Source organism: Oncorhynchus kisutch, linkage group LG1 (assembly GCF_002021735.2).
Source record: "Oncorhynchus kisutch isolate 150728-3 linkage group LG1, Okis_V2, whole genome shotgun sequence".
Classification (NCBI taxonomy): domain Eukaryota; kingdom Metazoa; phylum Chordata; class Actinopteri; order Salmoniformes; family Salmonidae; genus Oncorhynchus; species Oncorhynchus kisutch.
The window spans coordinates 29,487,665-29,510,522 of record NC_034174.2 but is presented as its reverse complement, the minus strand read 5'-3'; the positions used below and the strand labels follow the sequence as shown (position 1 = coordinate 29,510,522).

General features: G+C 40.9%; 2 protein-coding genes across 2 annotated transcripts in view; both read right to left on the bottom strand.

Annotated features, from left to right (window-relative positions):
- Positions 1 to 1,381: 1,381 nt before the first annotated feature.
- Positions 1,382 to 15,582, bottom strand: LOC109906199 (uncharacterized threonine-rich GPI-anchored glycoprotein PJ4664.02). The gene is made up of 8 exons (XM_020503857.2): positions 6,128 to 15,582; positions 5,341 to 5,462; positions 5,041 to 5,105; positions 4,685 to 4,887; positions 4,352 to 4,520; positions 2,459 to 2,626; positions 2,255 to 2,325; positions 1,382 to 2,156 (listed from the first exon to the last, which is right to left on the bottom strand). The coding sequence occupies exons 1-8, from the start codon at positions 15,417 to 15,419 to the stop codon at positions 2,047 to 2,049; spliced, it is 10,200 nt and encodes a 3,399-aa protein (XP_020359446.2). The 5' UTR covers positions 15,420 to 15,582; the 3' UTR covers positions 1,382 to 2,046.
- Positions 15,551 to 22,858, bottom strand: part of LOC116375849 (uncharacterized threonine-rich GPI-anchored glycoprotein PJ4664.02-like) — a 20,873-nt gene continuing 13,565 nt past the window's right edge. Inside the window, exon 2 of the mRNA XM_031833936.1 lies at positions 15,551 to 22,665. Coding sequence (XP_031689796.1) covers positions 15,551 to 22,665 — 7,115 coding nt within the window. The remainder of the gene's footprint in view (positions 22,666 to 22,858) is intronic.

The following is a 22,858-nucleotide window of genomic DNA, read 5'->3' as shown; positions in this document are numbered from 1 at the left end:
TAGGCAACAGCATGGACGGTGGCCATGGCAACAGATGGTGACAAGGGCTATCTATTTAAATGGTGGTCCCAAATGGGGACAGTAAAGCGCAAGTACACAAAATCAAGACGAAACAAAGAGCAATAATGAATCTGGTCTGTGCGACGCATTTGTGAATTCATTCAAGAAAAACTTACATGAACCACAAGAAACATCCCAAACAGAAACACGACAGGAACATGCACACAGGGGATGCACATTTCAGTGTTCATTGTCTTAACCATGTTCTACCTCAACGCTGACAAAGTGTGAGATTTACCCAATGGAACAATCTCCCACTTTTTATGGCTGCTCTTATTAAAATAATAAATACATAAATATATATAACCTTTGTGCTTTCGCCTGCAGATGTCTGTGGCAAATGTCCTCTAATAAGTCTGCAGCAAGATTATAAATGTCTGGTTATAGTCTGTGGTAGAGACAACATTATGGCTGTTTTCTATCGATGTGGGGGAGAGGGAGGGGTCAAATAAAACAGAATTGATTTAAAAAGGGTCCATCGAGTGTTGTAGTGTTTTAGATACAAAAACTGTCATGTTTGAATCAGACTTTCATCTATGTCTATACAAAACTGTCATGTTTGAATCAGACTTTCATCTATGTCTATACAAAACTGTCATGTTTGAATCAGACTTTCATCTATGTCTATACAAAACTGAAACAACATGATCAAATGAATAAACCGGATTCAAAAGATAAAAAGGCAGAGTGAAATACCAGCTTAAATAATGGATACAGTATAAGAGCCCAGAGAATATATCACATTGGCAGTACTGGCACAAAATGCTACCTGTCCCTCTACTTCCAATACTCTGTAGGCTATCAGCAGTAATGCCCAGAGTGAATTAAAGAGAAAGGGGAATACCTGTCAGTTGTACAACTGAATGCATCTCTGAATTAGAGAGGTGCGGGTGGCTGCTATAATTACCATCCACTTCAACAGCACCCAGGGAACAGTGGGTTAACTGCCTTGCCCAGAACAACATATTTTTACCTTGTCAGCTCAGGGATTCAATCCAGCAACCTTTCAGTTACTGGCCCAACGCTCTAACCAACAGGCTACAAGCAACAGCTCTTCAAACATTGGCAATAACGCTAAATGTCATGCAGCTGAACATTGCATGATGTGAACTGAACCTATTGCATGACATTATTGCCAACACATTCAAAGAGAAAACAGTTTTTATTTGTGTTCTTTGTTATACTGTTATTTTATTATGGAAAAAAGGATGTGTGCTCCCCCTAGCGCACATAGGTTGTAATTGCCACATGATATTAGATAAATATGAAAATATTACATTCCATTTAAAGATGTGAAGAATGGAAGAAAAGGACCCAGATGATTTGTCTCACCGTTTATTTAAATATTTGTCAAATTAAAATATATATGTGAACCCAAAGCCCAGAAGTGACATATTACACTTAGTCAACAGATGTAACGTACACATCTAATACTCATACAGGGTCGTCTTTAATGCCAGGAAATTGTTCATCTAGATCTCATTCTATTTATCAAGTCCTCAAAGGACAGTAGTGTGTAGCCTTATGCTTCTAAATTCCAGTAAAACAGCTGCAGTACAAAATGAATTTGATTCACAATGATTATGCATATTATAAAGAATAATTATTTGTGGTTAAACGTTTTAGGCAGCTTGAATACTTTATTCTGTGTTATTTTGAAGAAAATCTGTTATTGTTGGCCATTGGGTCTTCACCTGAGCAAACATTTTGGATAATCATATCACTTAAAATGTCAACATTAGTATTCATTCAAATAGAGAATCATAAACAGCTGGTGCTCTAGACTGCGAAAGTAATTACATGTAAATACATTGTTATTATAGCATATAGAGAGGTGTGATGTTTTAGTGTAGATACTATATTTTATATTTACTGCCACTCATTACTGGATGTAATTTTTCATTCATAGCAAAGATTGTAAGATATGACAAATATGAAAGACATGAAACAACAGAAATGACAGTATAATGCCTGTAAATGTACATTTTATGTTGTGTCAACATTGTCAAGATGCAGGCTGAATACTCCTGAGCAGCCTTCGTCAACTAAATCAGTATTTGTGTAGACTGGTGAACTGCCATGGTATGGACCGAGGTCTAAAATCAAAATGAAAACAAATGAGTGTTGGGAATATATTATAGAAAGTATAATATTCTGGTTGTCAGTCATTGGGACTGTGCAGAGATGAGCATACCTCTTTGTGTGAAGTCAAAAAAGTCCTCTTTGAGAGACATCATTCTTCTGGCAGGTGGCTTGTCAATGTTCCTGCGTTATAAAAACAACATTTTTTAAACCATAAAATGATATTCCTTACACAGATTGCATCTAATTTACTTCAAATCAAGCAATCATTTGCATGGCATACAAGAATATGCCTGTATGATGTTCTGATACCCACCATCGTCCCCCACGGTTCCTTCGCAGGACCACGATAACCACGATGAGAACAAGTATGAGGAGGATGCCTGCCCCCAGCGCACCAAAGAGTGCAGCATAGAAACCTCTTCCTCTGTGGAAGCGCTCACACTGGGGTCCATCATACTGCTCCAGGGAAGACTCATAGCACCTTTGTCAAACAGTGAGGGGGTTATGAAGCATACTGCTTCAGCATTTATGTTTCAACATTTAATTTGGTTACATTTAATTCACTGAAATTACTTTGTAACATTGTGTAACACAACTTAACATGTACCAAAATCCCAGCACTACATAAAGTGCCTTGGGAAAGTATTTAGACCCCTTGACTTTTTCCAATTGTATATTACAGACTTATTCTAAAATGGATACAAACAAAAAAGTCCTCAGCAATCTACATACAATACCCAGTAATGACAAAGCGAAAACAGGTTTTTCGAGAAAAAAACACACAAAAAAACAGAAATACCTTATTTACATACATTTTCAGAACCTTTTCTATGAGTCTCGAAATTGAGCTCAGGTGCATCCTGTTTCCATTGATCATCCTTGAGACGTTTCTACAACTTGATTGGAGTCCACCTGTGGTAAATTCAATTGATTGGACATAATTTGGAAAGGCACACACCTGTCTATATAAGGTCCCACAGTTGACAGTGCACGTCAGAGCCAAAACCAAGCCATGAGGTCGAAGCAATTGTCCATAGAACTCCGAGATAGGATTGTGTCGAGGCACAGATCTGGGGAAGGGTACCAAAACATTTCTGCAGCATTGAAGGTCCCCAAGAACACAGTGGCCTCCATCATTCTTAAATGTAAGAAGTTTAGAACCACCAAGACTCTTCCTAGATCAATCAGGGGAGAAGGCCTTGACCAAGAACCCGATGGTCACTCTGACAGAGCTCTAGAGTTACTCTGCGGAGATGGGAGAACCTTCTAGAAGGACAACCATCTCTGCAGCACTCCACCAATCAGGCCTTCATGGTAGAGTGGCCAGACAGAAGCCACTCCTCAGTAAAAGGCACATGACAGCCCGCTTGGAGTTTGCCAAAAGTCACCTAAAGACTCTGACCATGAGATTCAAGATTCTCTGGTCTGATGAAACCAAGATTGAACTCCTGGCCTGAATGCCAAGCGTCACGTCTGAAGGAAACATGTCACCATCCCTACGGTGAAGCATGGTGGTGGCAGCATCATGCTGTGGGGATGTTTTTCATCGGAAGGGACTGGGAGACTAGTCAGGATCGAGGGAAAGATGAACAGATCAAAGTACAGAGAGATCCTTGATGAAAACCTACTCCAGAGTGCCTAGGACCTCAGACTGGGACGAACGTTCACTTTCCAAGAGGACAACGACCCTAAGCACACAGCTAAGACAACGCAGGAGTGGCTTCGGGAAAAGTCTCTGAATGTCCTTTAGTGACCCAGCCAGAGCCTGGACTTGAAACCGATCAAACATTTCTGGAGAGACCAGAGCTTGAGAAGATCTGCAGAGAGGAATGCAGGTGTGCCAAGCTTGTGGCGTCAGGCTGTCGTTGTACATTAGAATTTGTTCTTAACTGACTTAATAAAGAAATAAAAAAAGACCCAAGAAGACTCAAGGCTGTAATCGCTGCCAAAGATGCTTCAATAAAGTACTGAGTAAAGGGTCTGAATACTTATGTAAATGTGGTATTTCCGTTTTTGCAAACATTTTTAAAAACCAGAGTTTTTGCTTTGTCATGAGGTATTGTGTGTAGTTTGATGAGGGAAAAAAACAATGTAATCCATTTTAGAATAAGTTTGTAACGTAACAAAATGTGGAGAAAGTAAAGGGGTCTCAATACTTTCTGAATGCACTTTATCAGATAAATTCTGAAAACAAACAGAGTCTTACAGACAAATAGGTCCATTTTGAACATTATTAAAGCATTCTCCGTGTCTATGACAGTAGTCTGGATACTGTTTACAAGGCCCCACACACTTCCAGCTGCCATCAGAGAGCTCTTCTGTGTAGTTGGCAAAACCCAGACGACAGGCCACAAATGACCTCAAATCTGCAATATCTGATTAGAAAACAATTCCCCATCAAAATTACTCTCATATCTCTACTAAATTCAATAAAGTTTGATTTGACAACTTTTTCAAACAAAATGAAACTATTTACAATTTACAAATACCAAAAAACATTATGCCTGATACATGCTTTTAATTGCCACACATTACTTACTCCTTATTTCCATTGGTTGGAAGGTAATGTTGGTAACCTGGATTCGCACATTTTCAAATGCTTGACTGATGATCATTAGGTTATCTGTGTTGTTCAAAATATTCCTAAGTATGGGTTCCAGTTCATTGTTGAGGAAATCAATTTGGGATGCATTGTTGGGATAGGTGTATTCCGCTATGCTCTCTGCAACAATACTCCCAGGTCTAGAAGAATAGACATAAATCACATTTCAAGAGTTCAACAGTTGATTAATATAATAGGAATTTGATTTGCAGTATTTAAGTGTATTTTATTTGTGTTTGTTTAATGAAACTTCTTAGATCTTTGAGTTTAGAAAATATACAGTAATAACCTACTTTAGATTAATGACTTTTACATCTTTAAAATTGTGTGGATCTGCTCTCCTGCAGAGAGCACTAAGCTGAAAAACAGAAAGAAAAAATATACATTTGATATATTTCACTTTGATCCTGTAAAAAATGGTGTATCAAGTAGCCATTTTAGGCCTATGTGTTATTGTAACTACTTCTTTATTCAGTAACAAATGATACCTTATTGCATTAGTATTCAGTTGTTCACATATATTACTGTACCATTACACATTTATGAATAATGCTTTTACAAAATCACACAACATTGAAAAACATATTGCATACCTCCTTAATCAAAGTTTTGATTAATATTTGGGACTTGCTGGAGTTCATATTTTCATACTCAGACTCAAATTCCCTCATAATCCTCAAAGAGACATATGCCTTTCTGGTTGGTACTGCCTTATCTGCAAAGAAACGCATGCCTACGTAAGTACAAACATACAGAGAATCCCGTTTTGTTATTAGTAAATTGAGGGCAGTGAAGAAGGGCTTGATTCAATCCGTATCGCCAAAGTTCAGCGCTATAGGAGGATGAAAGACCATGTTCCTATCCGCTTTTTTTTCATGGTAAATGCTTGCCTGACAAATCATCCTGAATTTAATTATGCTGCTCTATCGATCGCTACACATATTCAATCTGAAACGGACATACTAGAAATCGTTGGATTGTCTCTAACAAATCTAACTAGTCAGAGTATCAAAGTTGATAACGTCATCGTGGAAAGTTTTTAATGTCATTGTGGATAAGAAACTTCAGTTGGCTGGAGTGATGTGGATAGGCAAAGGCAAAGTAAATGTCAATCAGAAATGACCTTTACATTTCGACACGGATTGAATCGAGCCCTAAGTTTAATGGGTCTACCATTGGTGCAAAAGGTCTCGTCCTTCTATGTCAAGTTAAAACCACACATGTATGGGTTCATGATAGCATCAATCATTCATGATGAAACATTAGTTAATTAGTTCATGCAGAGGTGACATTCAGCTTTACTTGTTAAACAACATTGACCAATATATTTTTTACTAGTCATGTAGAGGCTAAGGAATTATAATGAAAAGGAAAACTCACCAAAGGAAGCTGTGATGAAATTACTTCCATAAATACACAAATCTCCAAAGGTGGAGTCAGAGCAATGGCACTGACATAAGCCAAGAGTGTCATTGAAAGAACAAGGAGCACCATGACAGTGACAGTCCTCTTCATTACACTGATGAGTTGTAGATATTGTTGTGAATGTCGTAAGGGTAACATTTGAGGTTGAACTGTGGACTGGTGTTGACTGACTGTCTGCCTGTGTATGCACAATTGTGGTCACTGTCTCGCTTTGCGTTGATGGTCTCCTTTCTGTGGTCGAACCTGGAATCATTGTCATAGGTGTGGTAAATCCAGACGAGGAAGTGGTATCTAAAGTGGAGGTGGAAAATGCTGATTCACTTGTCTTTTTCAAGTGTCTAGTTGTGAATGATGTGGAAAGACCATATCCAGTGGTTGACACAGTGGAAGAAATGTCAACAGTGGTTTGTGACATACCTGAAGTTGACAATTTGTTGGTGGTTGGACTGGTGTCTTCAGTGGTTTGAGACTCCATTGAGGTAGGAATTGATGTGCTTTGGGTTTGATTTACAGTTATGTCTTGTCCTGTAATAACAGGGTAGGATGTTATATGTGTAGTGGAGGTCGGCAATGATTCAGTTGTTGTCGGAGAGTTTGTAGTTGTGAATGGTGTCGACACACTACTTTCTGGGGTTGAGACCATATCTGTAATTTCCATTGAAGTTTGCCTTGTACTTGTGGACCCAATGTTTTCACTTGTCATCTCTGTTGAAGATATTTCCAAAGTTGATTGTGACATACTTGATGTTGACAATCTATTTTTGGTTGGACTCGTATGTTGAGTCCTTTGAGACTCCATTGAGGTGGGGATTGGTGTGTTTTGGGTTTGCGTTGCAGTTCTGTTTTCTGTTGTAATAAGAGGTTGGAAGGTTATGTCTGTAGTGGAGGAGGACGTCACTGATTCCATTGTCTTTGTGGAATTTGCAGTTGGGAATGGTGTGGAAAGATTTTCTTCTGCAGTTGAGACCACAGCTGTACTTTCCATTGACGATTGGCTTGTTCTTGTTGACCTGTGTTCTCCAGTAGCCATTTCAGCTGAAGACATTTCCAAAGTGGATTGTGACATACCCGATGTTGACAAGTTGTTGGTGGTTGGACTGTTGTACTCAGTTGTTTGCGACTCCATTGGGGTTGTGATGGTTGTGCTTTGGGTTTGATTTACAGTTACGTCTTGTCCTGTAATAACAGGGTAGGATGTTATATGTGGAGTGGAGGGTGACTTCAATGATTCAGTTGTCTTGGGGGAGTTTGTAGTTGTGAATGGTGTAGAAATATGATATTCTGCAGTTGAGACCACAGCTGTACCATCCATTGAAGGATGGCTTGTGGAACCATGTTCTTTAGTAGACATCTCAATTGAAGACATCTCCGAAGTGGATTGTGACATTCCTGAAGATGACCATTTGTTGGTGGTTGGACTGGTGTCTTCAGATGTTTGAGACTCCATTGAGGTAGGGATTGATGTGCTTTGGGTTTGATTTACAGTTATGTCTTGTCCTGTAATAACAGGGTAGGATGTTATATGTGTAGTGGAGGGGGTCTGCAATGATTCAGTTGTTGTCGGAGAGTTTGTAGTTGTGAATGGTGTCGACACACTACTTTCTGGGGTTGAGACCATATCTGTAATTTCCATTGAAGTTTGCCTTGTACTTGTGGACCCAATGTTTTCACTTGTCATCTCTGTTGAAGATATTTCCAAAGTTGATTGTGACATACTTGATGTTGACAATCTATTGTTGGTTGGACTCGTATGTTGAGTCCTTTGAGACTCCATTGAGGTGGGGATTGGTGTGTTTTGGGTTTGCGTTGCAGTTCTGTTTTCTGTTGTAATAAGAGGTTGGAAGGTTATGTCTGTAGTGGAGGAGGACGTCACTGATTCCATTGTCTTTGTGGAATTTGTAGTTGTGAATGGTGTGGAAAGATTTTCTTCTGCAGTTGAGACCACAGCTGTACTTTCCATTGACGATTGGCTTGTTTTTGTTGACCTGTGTTCTCCAGTAGCCATTTCAGCTGAAGACATTTCCAAAGTGGATTGTGACATACCCGATGTTGACAAGTTGTTGGTGGTTGGACTGTTGTACTCAGTTGTTTGTGACTCCATTGGGGTTGTGATGGTTGTGCTTTGGGTTTGATTTACAGTTACGTCTTGTCCTGTAATAACAGGGTAGGATGTTATATGTGGAGTGGAGGGTGACTTCAATGATTCAGTTGTCTTGGGGGAGTTTGTAGTTGTGAATGGTGTAGAAATATGAAATTCTGCAGTTGTGACCACAGCTGTACCATCCATTGAAGGATGGCTTGTGGAACCATGTTCTTTAGTAGACATCTCAATTGAAGACATCTCCGAAGTGGATTGTGACATTCCTGAAGATGACAATTTGTTGGTGGTTGGACTGGTGTCTTCAGATGTTTGAGACTCCATTGAGGTAGGGATTGATGTGCTTTGGGTTTGATTTACAGTTATGTCTTGTCCTGTAATAACAGGGTAGGATGTTATATGTGTAGTGGAGGGGGTCGGCAATGCTTCAGTTGTTGTCGGAGAGTTTGTAGTTGTTAATGGTGTCGACACACTACTTTCTGGGGTTGAGACCATATCTGTAATTTCCATTGAAGTTTGCCTTGTACTTGTGGACCCAATGTTTTCACTTGTCATCTCTGTTGAAGATATTTCCAAAGTTGATTGTGACATACTTGATGTTGACAATCTATTGTTAGTTGGACTCGTATGTTGAGTCCTTTGAGACTCCATTGAGGTGGGGATTGGTGTGTTTTGGGTTTGCGTTGCAGTTCTGTTTTCTGTTGTAATAAGAGGTTGGAAGGTTATGTCTGTAGTGGAGGAGGACGTCACTGATTCCATTGTCTTTGTGGAATTTGTAGTTGTGAATGGTGTGGAAAGATTTTCTTCTGCAGTTGAGACCACAGCTGTACTTTCCATTGACGATTGGCTTGTTCTTGTTGACCTGTGTTCTCCAGTAGCCATTTCAGCTGAAGACATTTCCAAAGTGGATTGTGACATACCCGATGTTGACAAGTTGTTGGTGGTTGGACTGTTGTACTCAGTTGTTTGTGACTCCATTGGGGTTGTGATGGTTGTGCTTTGGGTTTGATTTACAGTTACGTCTTGTCCTGTAATAACAGGGTAGGATGTTATATGTGGAGTGGAGGGTGACTTCAATGATTCAGTTGTCTTGGGGGAGTTTGTAGTTGTGAATGGTGTAGAAATATGAAATTCTGCAGTTGTGACCACAGCTGTACCATCCATTGAAGGATGGCTTGTGGAACCATGTTCTTTAGTAGACATCTCAATTGAAGACATCTCCGAAGTGGATTGTGACATTCCTGAAGATGACAATTTGTTGGTGGTTGGACTGGTGTCTTCAGATGTTTGAGACTCCATTGAGGTAGGGATTGATGTGCTTTGGGTTTGATTTACAGTTATGTCTTGTCCTGTAATAACAGGGTAGGATGTTATATGTGTAGTGGAGGGGGTCGGCAATGATTCAGTTGTTGTCGGAGAGTTTGTAGTTGTTAATGGTGTCGACACACTACTTTCTGGGGTTGAGACCATATCTGTAATTTCCATTGAAGTTTGCCTTGTACTTGTGGACCCAATGTTTTCACTTGTCATCTCTGTTGAAGATATTTCCAAAGTTGATTGTGACATACTTGATGTTGACAATCTATTGTTGGTTGGACTCGTATGTTGAGTCCTTTGAGACTCCATTGAGGTGGGGATTGGTGTGTTTTGGGTTTGCGTTGCAGTTCTGTTTTCTGTTGTAATAAGAGGTTGGAAGGTTATGTCTGTAGTGGAGGAGGACGTCACTGATTCCATTGTCTTTGTGGAATTTGTAGTTGTGAATGGTGTGGAAAGATTTTCTTCTGCAGTTGAGACCACAGCTGTACTTTCCATTGACGATTGGCTTGTTTTTGTTGACCTGTGTTCTCCAGTAGCCATTTCAGCTGAAGACATTTCCAAAGTGGATTGTGACATACCCGATGTTGACAAGTTGTTGGTGGTTGGACTGTTGTACTCAGTTGTTTGTGACTCCATTGGGGTTGTGATGGTTGTGCTTTGGGTTTGATTTACAGTTACGTCTTGTCCTGTAATAACAGGGTAGGATGTTATATGTGGAGTGGAGGGTGACTTCAATGATTCAGTTGTCTTGGGGGAGTTTGTAGTTGTGAATGGTGTAGAAATATGAAATTCTGCAGTTGTGACCACAGCTGTACCATCCATTGAAGGATGGCTTGTGGAACCATGTTCTTTAGTAGACATCTCAATTGAAGACATCTCCGAAGTGGATTGTGACATTCCTGAAGATGACAATTTGTTGGTGGTTGGACTGGTGTCTTCAGATGTTTGAGACTCCATTGAGGTAGGGATTGATGTGCTTTGGGTTTGATTTACAGTTATGTCTTGTCCTGTAATAACAGGGTAGGATGTTATATGTGTAGTGGAGGGGGTCGGCAATGATTCAGTTGTTGTCGGAGAGTTTGTAGTTGTTAATGGTGTCGACACACTACTTTCTGGGGTTGAGACCATATCTGTAATTTCCATTGAAGTTTGCCTTGTACTTGTGGACCCAATGTTTTCACTTGTCATCTCTGTTGAAGATATTTCCAAAGTTGATTGTGACATACTTGATGTTGACAATCTATTGTTAGTTGGACTCGTATGTTGAGTCCTTTGAGACTCCATTGAGGTGGGGATTGGTGTGTTTTGGGTTTGCGTTGCAGTTCTGTTTTCTGTTGTAATAAGAGGTTGGAAGGTTATGTCTGTAGTGGAGGAGGACGTCACTGATTCCATTGTCTTTGTGGAATTTGTAGTTGTGAATGGTGTGGAAAGATTTTCTTCTGCAGTTGAGACCACAGCTGTACTTTCCATTGACGATTGGCTTGTTCTTGTTGACCTGTGTTCTCCAGTAGCCATTTCAGCTGAAGACATTTCCAAAGTGGATTGTGACATACCCGATGTTGACAAGTTGTTGGTGGTTGGACTGTTGTACTCAGTTGTTTGTGACTCCATTGGGGTTGTGATGGTTGTGCTTTGGGTTTGATTTACAGTTACGTCTTGTCCTGTAATAACAGGGTAGGATGTTATATGTGGAGTGGAGGGTGACTTCAATGATTCAGTTGTCTTGGGGGAGTTTGTAGTTGTGAATGGTGTAGAAATATGAAATTCTGCAGTTGTGACCACAGCTGTACCATCCATTGAAGGATGGCTTGTGGAACCATGTTCTTTAGTAGACATCTCAATTGAAGACATCTCCGAAGTGGATTGTGACATTCCTGAAGATGACAATTTGTTGGTGGTTGGACTGGTGTCTTCAGATGTTTGAGACTCCATTGAGGTAGGGATTGATGTGCTTTGGGTTTGATTTACAGTTATGTCTTGTCCTGTAATAACAGGGTAGGATGTTATATGTGTAGTGGAGGGGGTCGGCAATGATTCAGTTGTTGTCGGAGAGTTTGTAGTTGTTAATGGTGTCGACACACTACTTTCTGGGGTTGAGACCATATCTGTAATTTCCATTGAAGTTTGCCTTGTACTTGTGGACCCAATGTTTTCACTTGTCATCTCTGTTGAAGATATTTCCAAAGTTGATTGTGACATACTTGATGTTGACAATCTATTGTTGGTTGGACTCGTATGTTGAGTCCTTTGAGACTCCATTGAGGTGGGGATTGGTGTGTTTTGGGTTTGCGTTGCAGTTCTGTTTTCTGTTGTAATAAGAGGTTGGAAGGTTATGTCTGTAGTGGAGGAGGACGTCACTGATTCCATTGTCTTTGTGGAATTTGTAGTTGTGAATGGTGTGGAAAGATTTTCTTCTGCAGTTGAGACCACAGCTGTACTTTCCATTGACGATTGGCTTGTTTTTGTTGACCTGTGTTCTCCAGTAGCCATTTCAGCTGAAGACATTTCCAAAGTGGATTGTGACATACCCGATGTTGACAAGTTGTTGGTGGTTGGACTGTTGTACTCAGTTGTTTGTGACTCCATTGGGGTTGTGATGGTTGTGCTTTGGGTTTGATTTACAGTTACGTCTTGTCCTGTAATAACAGGGTAGGATGTTATATGTGGAGTGGAGGGTGACTTCAATGATTCAGTTGTCTTGGGGGAGTTTGTAGTTGTGAATGGTGTAGAAATATGAAATTCTGCAGTTGTGACCACAGCTGTACCATCCATTGAAGGATGGCTTGTGGAACCATGTTCTTTAGTAGACATCTCAATTGAAGACATCTCCGAAGTGGATTGTGACATTCCTGAAGATGACAATTTGTTGGTGGTTGGACTGGTGTCTTCAGATGTTTGAGACTCCATTGAGGTAGGGATTGATGTGCTTTGGGTTTGATTTACAGTTATGTCTTGTCCTGTAATAACAGGGTAGGATGTTATATGTGTAGTGGAGGGGGTCGGCAATGATTCAGTTGTTGTCGGAGAGTTTGTAGTTGTTAATGGTGTCGACACACTACTTTCTGGGGTTGAGACCATATCTGTAATTTCCATTGAAGTTTGCCTTGTACTTGTGGACCCAATGTTTTCACTTGTCATCTCTGTTGAAGATATTTCCAAAGTTGATTGTGACATACTTGATGTTGACAATCTATTGTTGGTTGGACTCGTATGTTGAGTCCTTTGAGACTCCATTGAGGTGGGGATTGGTGTGTTTTGGGTTTGCGTTGCAGTTCTGTTTTCTGTTGTAATAAGAGGTTGGAAGGTTATGTCTGTAGTGGAGGAGGACGTCACTGATTCCATTGTCTTTGTGGAATTTGTAGTTGTGAATGGTGTGGAAAGATTTTCTTCTGCAGTTGAGACCACAGCTGTACTTTCCATTGACGATTGGCTTGTTTTTGTTGACCTGTGTTCTCCAGTAGCCATTTCAGCTGAAGACATTTCCAAAGTGGATTGTGACATACCCGATGTTGACAAGTTGTTGGTGGTTGGACTGTTGTACTCAGTTGTTTGTGACTCCATTGGGGTTGTGATGGTTGTGCTTTGGGTTTGATTTACAGTTACGTCTTGTCCTGTAATAACAGGGTAGGATGTTATATGTGGAGTGGAGGGTGACTTCAATGATTCAGTTGTCTTGGGGGAGTTTGTAGTTGTGAATGGTGTAGAAATATGAAATTCTGCAGTTGTGACCACAGCTGTACCATCCATTGAAGGATGGCTTGTGGAACCATGTTCTTTAGTAGACATCTCAATTGAAGACATCTCCGAAGTGGATTGTGACATTCCTGAAGATGACAATTTGTTGGTGGTTGGACTGGTGTCTTCAGATGTTTGAGACTCCATTGAGGTAGGGATTGATGTGCTTTGGGTTTGATTTACAGTTATGTCTTGTCCTGTAATAACAGGGTAGGATGTTATATGTGTAGTGGAGGGGGTCGGCAATGATTCAGTTGTTGTCGGAGAGTTTGTAGTTGTTAATGGTGTCGACACACTACTTTCTGGGGTTGAGACCATATCTGTAATTTCCATTGAAGTTTGCCTTGTACTTGTGGACCCAATGTTTTCACTTGTCATCTCTGTTGAAGATATTTCCAAAGTTGATTGTGACATACTTGATGTTGACAATCTATTGTTGGTTGGACTCGTATGTTGAGTCCTTTGAGACTCCATTGAGGTGGGGATTGGTGTGTTTTGGGTTTGCGTTGCAGTTCTGTTTTCTGTTGTAATAAGAGGTTGGAAGGTTATGTCTGTAGTGGAGGAGGACGTCACTGATTCCATTGTCTTTGTGGAATTTGTAGTTGTGAATGGTGTGGAAAGATTTTCTTCTGCAGTTGAGACCACAGCTGTACTTTCCATTGACGATTGGCTTGTTTTTGTTGACCTGTGTTCTCCAGTAGCCATTTCAGCTGAAGACATTTCCAAAGTGGATTGTGACATACCCGATGTTGACAAGTTGTTGGTGGTTGGACTGTTGTACTCAGTTGTTTGTGACTCCATTGGGGTTGTGATGGTTGTGCTTTGGGTTTGATTTACAGTTACGTCTTGTCCTGTAATAACAGGGTAGGATGTTATATGTGGAGTGGAGGGTGACTTCAATGATTCAGTTGTCTTGGGGGAGTTTGTAGTTGTGAATGGTGTAGAAATATGAAATTCTGCAGTTGTGACCACAGCTGTACCATCCATTGAAGGATGGCTTGTGGAACCATGTTCTTTAGTAGACATCTCAATTGAAGACATCTCCGAAGTGGATTGTGACATTCCTGAAGATGACAATTTGTTGGTGGTTGGACTGGTGTCTTCAGATGTTTGAGACTCCATTGAGGTAGGGATTGATGTGCTTTGGGTTTGATTTACAGTTATGTCTTGTCCTGTAATAACAGGGTAGGATGTTATATGTGTAGTGGAGGGGGTCGGCAATGATTCAGTTGTTGTCGGAGAGTTTGTAGTTGTTAATGGTGTCGACACACTACTTTCTGGGGTTGAGACCATATCTGTAATTTCCATTGAAGTTTGCCTTGTACTTGTGGACCCAATGTTTTCACTTGTCATCTCTGTTGAAGATATTTCCAAAGTTGATTGTGACATACTTGATGTTGACAATCTATTGTTGGTTGGACTCGTATGTTGAGTCCTTTGAGACTCCATTGAGGTGGGGATTGGTGTGTTTTGGGTTTGCGTTGCAGTTCTGTTTTCTGTTGTAATAAGAGGTTGGAAGGTTATGTCTGTAGTGGAGGAGGACGTCACTGATTCCATTGTCTTTGTGGAATTTGTAGTTGTGAATGGTGTGGAAAGATTTTCTTCTGCAGTTGAGACCACAGCTGTACTTTCCATTGACGATTGGCTTGTTCTTGTTGACCTGTGTTCTCCAGTAGCCATTTCAGCTGAAGACATTTCCAAAGTGGATTGTGACATACCCGATGTTGACAAGTTGTTGGTGGTTGGACTGTTGTACTCAGTTGTTTGTGACTCCATTGGGGTTGTGATGGTTGTGCTTTGGGTTTGATTTACAGTTACGTCTTGTCCTGTAATAACAGGGTAGGATGTTATATGTGGAGTGGAGGGTGACTTCAATGATTCAGTTGTCTTGGGGGAGTTTGTAGTTGTGAATGGTGTAGAAATATGAAATTCTGCAGTTGTGACCACAGCTGTACCATCCATTGAAGGATGGCTTGTGGAACCATGTTCTTTAGTAGACATCTCAATTGAAGACATCTCCGAAGTGGATTGTGACATTCCTGAAGATGACAATTTGTTGGTGGTTGGACTGGTGTCTTCAGATGTTTGAGACTCCATTGAGGTAGGGATTGATGTGCTTTGGGTTTGATTTACAGTTATGTCTTGTCCTGTAATAACAGGGTAGGATGTTATATGTGTAGTGGAGGGGGTCGGCAATGATTCAGTTGTTGTCGGAGAGTTTGTAGTTGTTAATGGTGTCGACACACTACTTTCTGGGGTTGAGACCATATTGTAATTTCCATTGAAGTTTGCCTTGTACTTGTGGACCCAATGTTTTCACTTGTCATCTCTGTTGAAGATATTTCCAAAGTTGATTGTGACATACTTGATGTTGACAATCTATTGTTGGTTGGACTCGTATGTTGAGTCCTTTGAGACTCCATTGAGGTGGGGATTGGTGTGTTTTGGGTTTGCGTTGCAGTTCTGTTTTCTGTTGTAATAAGAGGTTGGAAGGTTATGTCTGTAGTGGAGGAGGACGTCACTGATTCCATTGTCTTTGTGGAATTTGTAGTTGTGAATGGTGTGGAAAGATTTTCTTCTGCAGTTGAGACCACAGCTGTACTTTCCATTGACGATTGGCTTGTTCTTGTTGACCTGTGTTCTCCAGTAGCCATTTCAGCTGAAGACATTTCCAAAGTGGATTGTGACATACCCGATGTTGACAAGTTGTTGGTGGTTGGACTGTTGTACTCAGTTGTTTGTGACTCCATTGGGGTTGTGATGGTTGTGCTTTGGGTTTGATTTACAGTTACGTCTTGTCCTGTAATAACAGGGTAGGATGTTATATGTGGAGTGGAGGGTGACTTCAATGATTCAGTTGTCTTGGGGGAGTTTGTAGTTGTGAATGGTGTAGAAATATGAAATTCTGCAGTTGTGACCACAGCTGTACCATCCATTGAAGGATGGCTTGTGGAACCATGTTCTTTAGTAGACATCTCAATTGAAGACATCTCCGAAGTGGATTGTGACATTCCTGAAGATGACAATTTGTTGGTGGTTGGACTGGTGTCTTCAGATGTTTGAGACTCCATTGAGGTAGGGATTGATGTGCTTTGGGTTTGATTTACAGTTATGTCTTGTCCTGTAATAACAGGGTAGGATGTTATATGTGTAGTGGAGGGGGTCGGCAATGATTCAGTTGTTGTCGGAGAGTTTGTAGTTGTTAATGGTGTCGACACACTACTTTCTGGGGTTGAGACCATATCTGTAATTTCCATTGAAGTTTGCCTTGTACTTGTGGACCCAAAGTTTTCACTTGTCATCTCTGTTGAAGATATTTCCAAAGTTGATTGTGACATACTTGATGTTGACAATCTATTGTTGGTTGGACTCGTATGTTGAGTCCGTTGAGACTCCATTGAGGTGGGGATTGGTGTGTTTTGGGTTTGCGTTGCAGTTCTGTTTTCTGTTGTAATAAGAGGTTGGAAGGTTATGTCGGTAGTGGAGGAGGACGTCACTGATTCCATTGTCTTTGTGGAATTTGTAGTTGTGAATGGTGTGGAAAGATTTTCTTCTGCAGTTGAGACCACAGCTGTACTTTCCATTGACGATTGGCTTGTTCTTGTTGACCTGTGTTCTCCAGTAGCCATTTCAGCTGAAGACATTTCCAAAGTGGATTGTGACATACCCGATGTTGACAAGTTGTTGGTGGTTGGACTGTTGTACTCAGTTGTTTGTGACTCCATTGGGGTTGTGATGGTTGTGCTTTGGGTTTGATTTACAGTTACGTCTTGTCCTGTAATAACAGGGTAGGATGTTATATGTGGAGTGGAGGGTGACTTCAATGATTCAGTTGTCTTGGGGGAGTTTGTAGTTGTGAATGGTGTAGAAATATGATATTCTGCAGTTGAGACCACAGCTTTACCATCCATTGAAGGATGGCTTGTGGAACCATGTTCTTTAGTAGACATCTCAATTGAAGACATCTCTGAAGTGGATTGTGACATTCCTGAAGATGACAATTTGTTGGTGGTTGGACTGGTGTCTTCAGATGTTTGAGACTCCATTGAGGTAGGGATTGATGTGCTTTGGGTTTGATTTACAGTTATGTCTTGTCCTGTAAAAACAGGGTAGGATGTTATATGTGTAGTGGAGGGGGTCTGCAATGATTCAGTTGTTGTCGGAGAGTTTGTAGTTGTGAATGGTGTCGACACACTACTTTCTGGGGTTGAGACCATATCTGTAATTTCCATTGAAGTTTGCCTTGTACTTGTGGACCCAATGTTTTCACTTGTCATCTCTGTTGAAGATATTTCCAAAGTTGATTGTGACATACTTGATGTTGACAATCTATTGTTGGTTGGACTCGTATGTTGAGTCCGTTGAGACTCCATTGAGGTGGGGATTGGTGTGTTTTGGGTTTGCGTTGCAGTTCTGTTTTCTGTTGTAATAAGAGGTTGGAAGGTTATGTCTGTAGTGGAGGAGGACGTCACTGATTCCATTGTCTTTGTGGAATTTGTAGTTGTGAATGGTGTGGAAAGATTTTCTTCTGCAGTTGAGACCACAGCTGTACTTTCCATTGACGATTGGCTTGTTCTTGTTGACCTGTGTTCTCCAGTAGCCATTTCAGCTGAAGACATTTCCAAAGTGGATTGTGACATACCCGATGTTGACAAGTTGTTGGTGGTTGGACTGTTGTACTCAGTTGTTTGTGACTCCATTGGGGTTGTGATGGTTGTGCTTTGGGTTTGATTTACAGTTACGTCTTGTCCTGTAATAACAGGGTAGGATGTTATATGTGGAGTGGAGGGTGACTTCAATGATTCAGTTGTCTTGGGGGAGTTTGTAGTTGTGAATGGTGTAGAAATATGATATTCTGCAGTTGAGACCACAGCTGTACCATCCATTGAAGGATGGCTTGTGGAACCATGTTCTTTAGTAGACATCTCAATTGAAGACATCTCTGAAGTGGATTGTGACATTCCTGAAGATGACAATTTGTTGGTGGTTGGACTGGTGTCTTCAGATGTTTGAGACTCCATTGAGGTAGGGATTGATGTGCTTTGGGTTTGATTTACAGTTATGTCTTGTCCTGTAATAACAGGGTAGGATGTTATATGTGTAGTGGAGGGGGTCGGCAATGATTCAGTTGTTGTCGGAGAGTTTGTAGTTGTTAATGGTGTCGACACACTACTTTCTGGGGTTGAGACCATATCTGTAATTTCCATTGAAGTTTGCCTTGTACTTGTGGACCCAATGTTTTCACTTGTCATCTCTGTTGAAGATATTTCCAAAGTTGATTGTGACATACTTGATGTTGACAATCTATTGTTGGTTGGACTCGTATGTTGAGTCCGTTGAGACTCCATTGAGGTGGGGATTGGTGTGTTTTGGGTTTGCGTTGCAGTTCTGTTTTCTGTTGTAATAAGAGGTTGGAAGGTTATGTCTGTAGTGGAGGAGGACGTCACTGATTCCATTGTCTTTGTGGAATTTGTAGTTGTGAATGGTGTGGAAAGATTTTCTTCTGCAGTTGAGACCACAGCTGTACTTTCCATTGACGATTGGCTTGTTCTTGTTGACCTGTGTTCTCCAGTAGCCATTTCAGCTGAAGACATTTCCAAAGTGGATTGTGACATACCCGATGTTGACAAGTTGTTGGTGGTTGGACTGTTGTACTCAGTTGTTTGTGACTCCATTGGGGTTGTGATGGTTGTGCTTTGGGTTTGATTTACAGTTACGTCTTGTCCTGTAATAACAGGGTAGGATGTTATATGTGGAGTGGAGGGTGACTTCAATGATTCAGTTGTCTTGGGGGAGTTTGTAGTTGTGAATGGTGTAGAAATATGATATTCTGCAGTTGAGACCACAGCTGTACCATCCATTGAAGGATGGCTTGTGGAACCATGTTCTTTAGTAGACATCTCAATTGAAGACATCTCTGAAGTGGATTGTGACATTCCTGAAGATGACAATTTGTTGGTGGTTGGACTGGTGTCTTCAGATGTTTGAGACTCCATTGAGGTAGGGATTGATGTGCTTTGGGTTTGATTTACAGTTATGTCTTGTCCTGTAATAACAGGGTAGGATGTTATATGTGTAGTGGAGGGGGTCTGCAATGATTCAGTTGTTGTCGGAGAGTTTGTAGTTGTGAATGGTGTCGACACACTACTTTCTGGGGTTGAGACCATATCTGTAATTTCCATTGAAGTTTGCCTTGTACTTGTGGACCCAATGTTTTCACTTGTCATCTCTGTTGAAGATATTTCCAAAGTTGATTGTGACATACTTGATGTTGACAATCTATTGTTGGTTGGACTCGTATGTTGAGTCCTTTGAGACTCCATTGAGGTGGGGATTGGTGTGTTTTGGGTTTGCGTTGCAGTTCTGTTTTCTGTTGTGATAAGAGGTTGGAAGGTTATGTCTGTAGTGGAGGAGGACGTCACTGATTCCATTGTCTTTGTGGAATTTGTAGTTGTGAATGGTGTGGAAAGATTTTCTTCTGCAGTTGAGACCACAGCTGTACTTTCCATTGACGATTGGCTTGTTTTTGTTGACCTGTGTTCTCCAGTAGCCATTTCAGCTGAAGACATTTCCAAAGTGGATTGTGACATACCCGATGTTGACAAGTTGTTGGTGGTTGGACTGTTGTACTCAGTTGTTTGTGACTCCATTGGGGTTGTGATGGTTGTGCTTTGGGTTTGATTTACAGTTACGTCTTGTCCTGTAATAACAGGGTAGGATGTTATATGTGGAGTGGAGGGTGACTTCAATGATTCAGTTGTCTTGGGGGAGTTTGTAGTTGTGAATGGTGTAGAAATATGAAATTCTGCAGTTGTGACCACAGCTGTACCATCCATTGAAGGATGGCTTGTGGAACCATGTTCTTTAGTAGACATCTCAATTGAAGACATCTCCGAAGTGGATTGTGACATTCCTGAAGATGACCATTTGTTGGTGGTTGGACTGGTGTCTTCAGATGTTTGAGACTCCATTGAGGTAGGGATTGATGTGCTTTGGGTTTGATTTACAGTTATGTCTTGTCCTGTAATAACAGGGTAGGATGTTATATGTGTAGTGGAGGGGGTCTGCAATGATTCAGTTGTTGTCGGAGAGTTTGTAGTTGTGAATGGTGTCGACACACTACTTTCTGGGGTTGAGACCATATCTGTAATTTCCATTGAAGTTTGCCTTGTACTTGTGGACCCAATGTTTTCACTTGTCATCTCTGTTGAAGATATTTCCAAAGTTGATTGTGACATACTTGATGTTGACAATCTATTGTTGGTTGGACTCGTATGTTGAGTCCTTTGAGACTCCATTGAGGTGGGGATTGGTGTGTTTTGGGTTTGCGTTGCAGTTCTGTTTTCTGTTGTAATAAGAGGTTGGAAGGTTATGTCTGTAGTGGAGGAGGACGTCACTGATGCCATTGTCTTTGTGGAATTTGCAGTTGGGAATGGTGTGGAAAGATTTTCTTCTGCAGTTGAGACCACAGCTGTACTTTCCATTGACGATTGGCTTGTTCTTGTTGACCTGTGTTCTCCAGTAGCCATTTCAGCTGAAGACATTTCCAAAGTGGATTGTGACATACCCGATGTTGACAAGTTGTTGGTGGTTGGACTGTTGTACTCAGTTGTTTGCGACTCCATTGGGGTTGTGATGGTTGTGCTTTGGGTTTGATTTACAGTTACGTCTTGTCCTGTAATAACAGGGTAGGATGTTATATGTGGAGTGGAGGGTGACTTCAATGATTCAGTTGTCTCGGGGGAGTTTTTAGTTGTGAATGGTGTAGAAATATGATATTCTGCAGTTGAGACCACAGCTGTACCATCCATTGAAGGATGGCTTGTGGAACCATGTTCTTTAGTAGACATCTCAATTGAAGACATCTCCGAAGTGGATTGTGACATTCCTGAAGATGACAATTTGTTGGTGGTTGGACTGGTGTCTTCAGATGTTTGAGACTCCATTGAGGTAGGGATTGATGTGCTTTGGGTTTGATTTACAGTTATGTCTTGTCCTGTAATAACAGGGTAGGATGTTATATGTGTAGTGGAGGGGGTTGGCAATGATTCAGTTGTTGTCGGAGAGTTTGTAGTTGTTAATGGTGTCGACACACTACTTTCTGGGGTTGAGACCATATCTGTAATTTCCATTGAAGTTTGCCTTGTACTTGTGGACCCAATGTTTTCACTTGTCATCTCTGTTGAAGATATTTCCAAAGTTGATTGTGACATACTTGATGTTGACAATCTATTGTTGGTTGGACTCGTATGTTGAGTCCTTTGAGACTCCATTGAGGTGGGGATTGGTGTGTTTTGGGTTTGCGTTGCAGTTCTGTTTTCTGTTGTAATAAGAGGTTGGAAGGTTATGTCTGTAGTGGAGGAGGACGTCACTGATGCCATTGTCTTTGTGGAATTTGCAGTTGGGAATGGTGTGGAAAGATTTTCTTCTGCAGTTGAGACCACAGCTGTACTTTCCATTGACGATTGGCTTGTTCTTGTTGACCTGTGTTCTCCAGTAGCCATTTCAGGTGAAGACATTTCCAAAGTGGATTGTGACATACCCAATGTTGACAATATGTTGGTGGTTGGACTGTTGTACTCAGTTGTTTGCGACTCCATTGGGGTTGTGATGGTTGTGCTTTGGGTTTGATTTACAGTTACGTCTTGTCCTGTAATAACAGGGTAGGATGTTATATGTGTAGTGGAGGAGGACGTCACTGATTCCATTGTCTTTGTAGAATTTGTAGTTGTGAATGATGTCGTTGAGACCACAGTTGTTCTTTCTTTTGAAGGATGGCTTGTGGAACCATGTTCTTTTGCAGTCCTCTGAATTGAATATATTTTCAAAGTGGATTGTGACATAACTGATGTTGACAATATGTTGTTGGTTGAACTCATGTGTTTAGTTGTTTGAAACTCCATCGAGTCAGGGACTGAAGTGCTTTGTGTTGATTTTGGAGTTATGATATCCTGACCAAGTTCAATGTTTTTTGATGTAAAAAAAAATTCTTGGCTGTTCAATGAAACCTTTGATTGTGTCACGTCGCTTGTAGTTGGCATTGTTGTTGACAAGAGGTATCCAGTAGATGTGGAGTGTGTGACTTGGACTCTCCTTTCTGTCATTTCTTCACTTAGATCTTTTGAAGTGTGTTGAAGACTCGTGGTCATTCTAGACATGTTTGATTCATTGGTTAATGTGGAGGTGATAAGGTTTGTTGTGGAGGTTGAAATTGTAAATGTTTTTGGTGGCCGCTCCTCTGTTGTGGAAAACTCAGTGTTCTTTGTCTGTCCAGTTGTGGTTTGTGGATTTGTTTCTGTGGAACTCAGCTTTTTATTTGTAACTTCAGGTGGGGATGTTATCTCTATAGGGGAGGGGGGTTTCACTGATTCAGTTGTCTTTGTAGATTTTGTAGCTGTGAATGATGTTGCTAGGGACGCAGTTGTACTTTCCTCTGAAGATTGGCTTGATCTTGTGGAACCATGTTTAGTAGTTGTGTTCTTTGAAGAATTGTCCACCGTGGATTGTCCAGACTCAATTGAGGTTGAAAGGTTTAT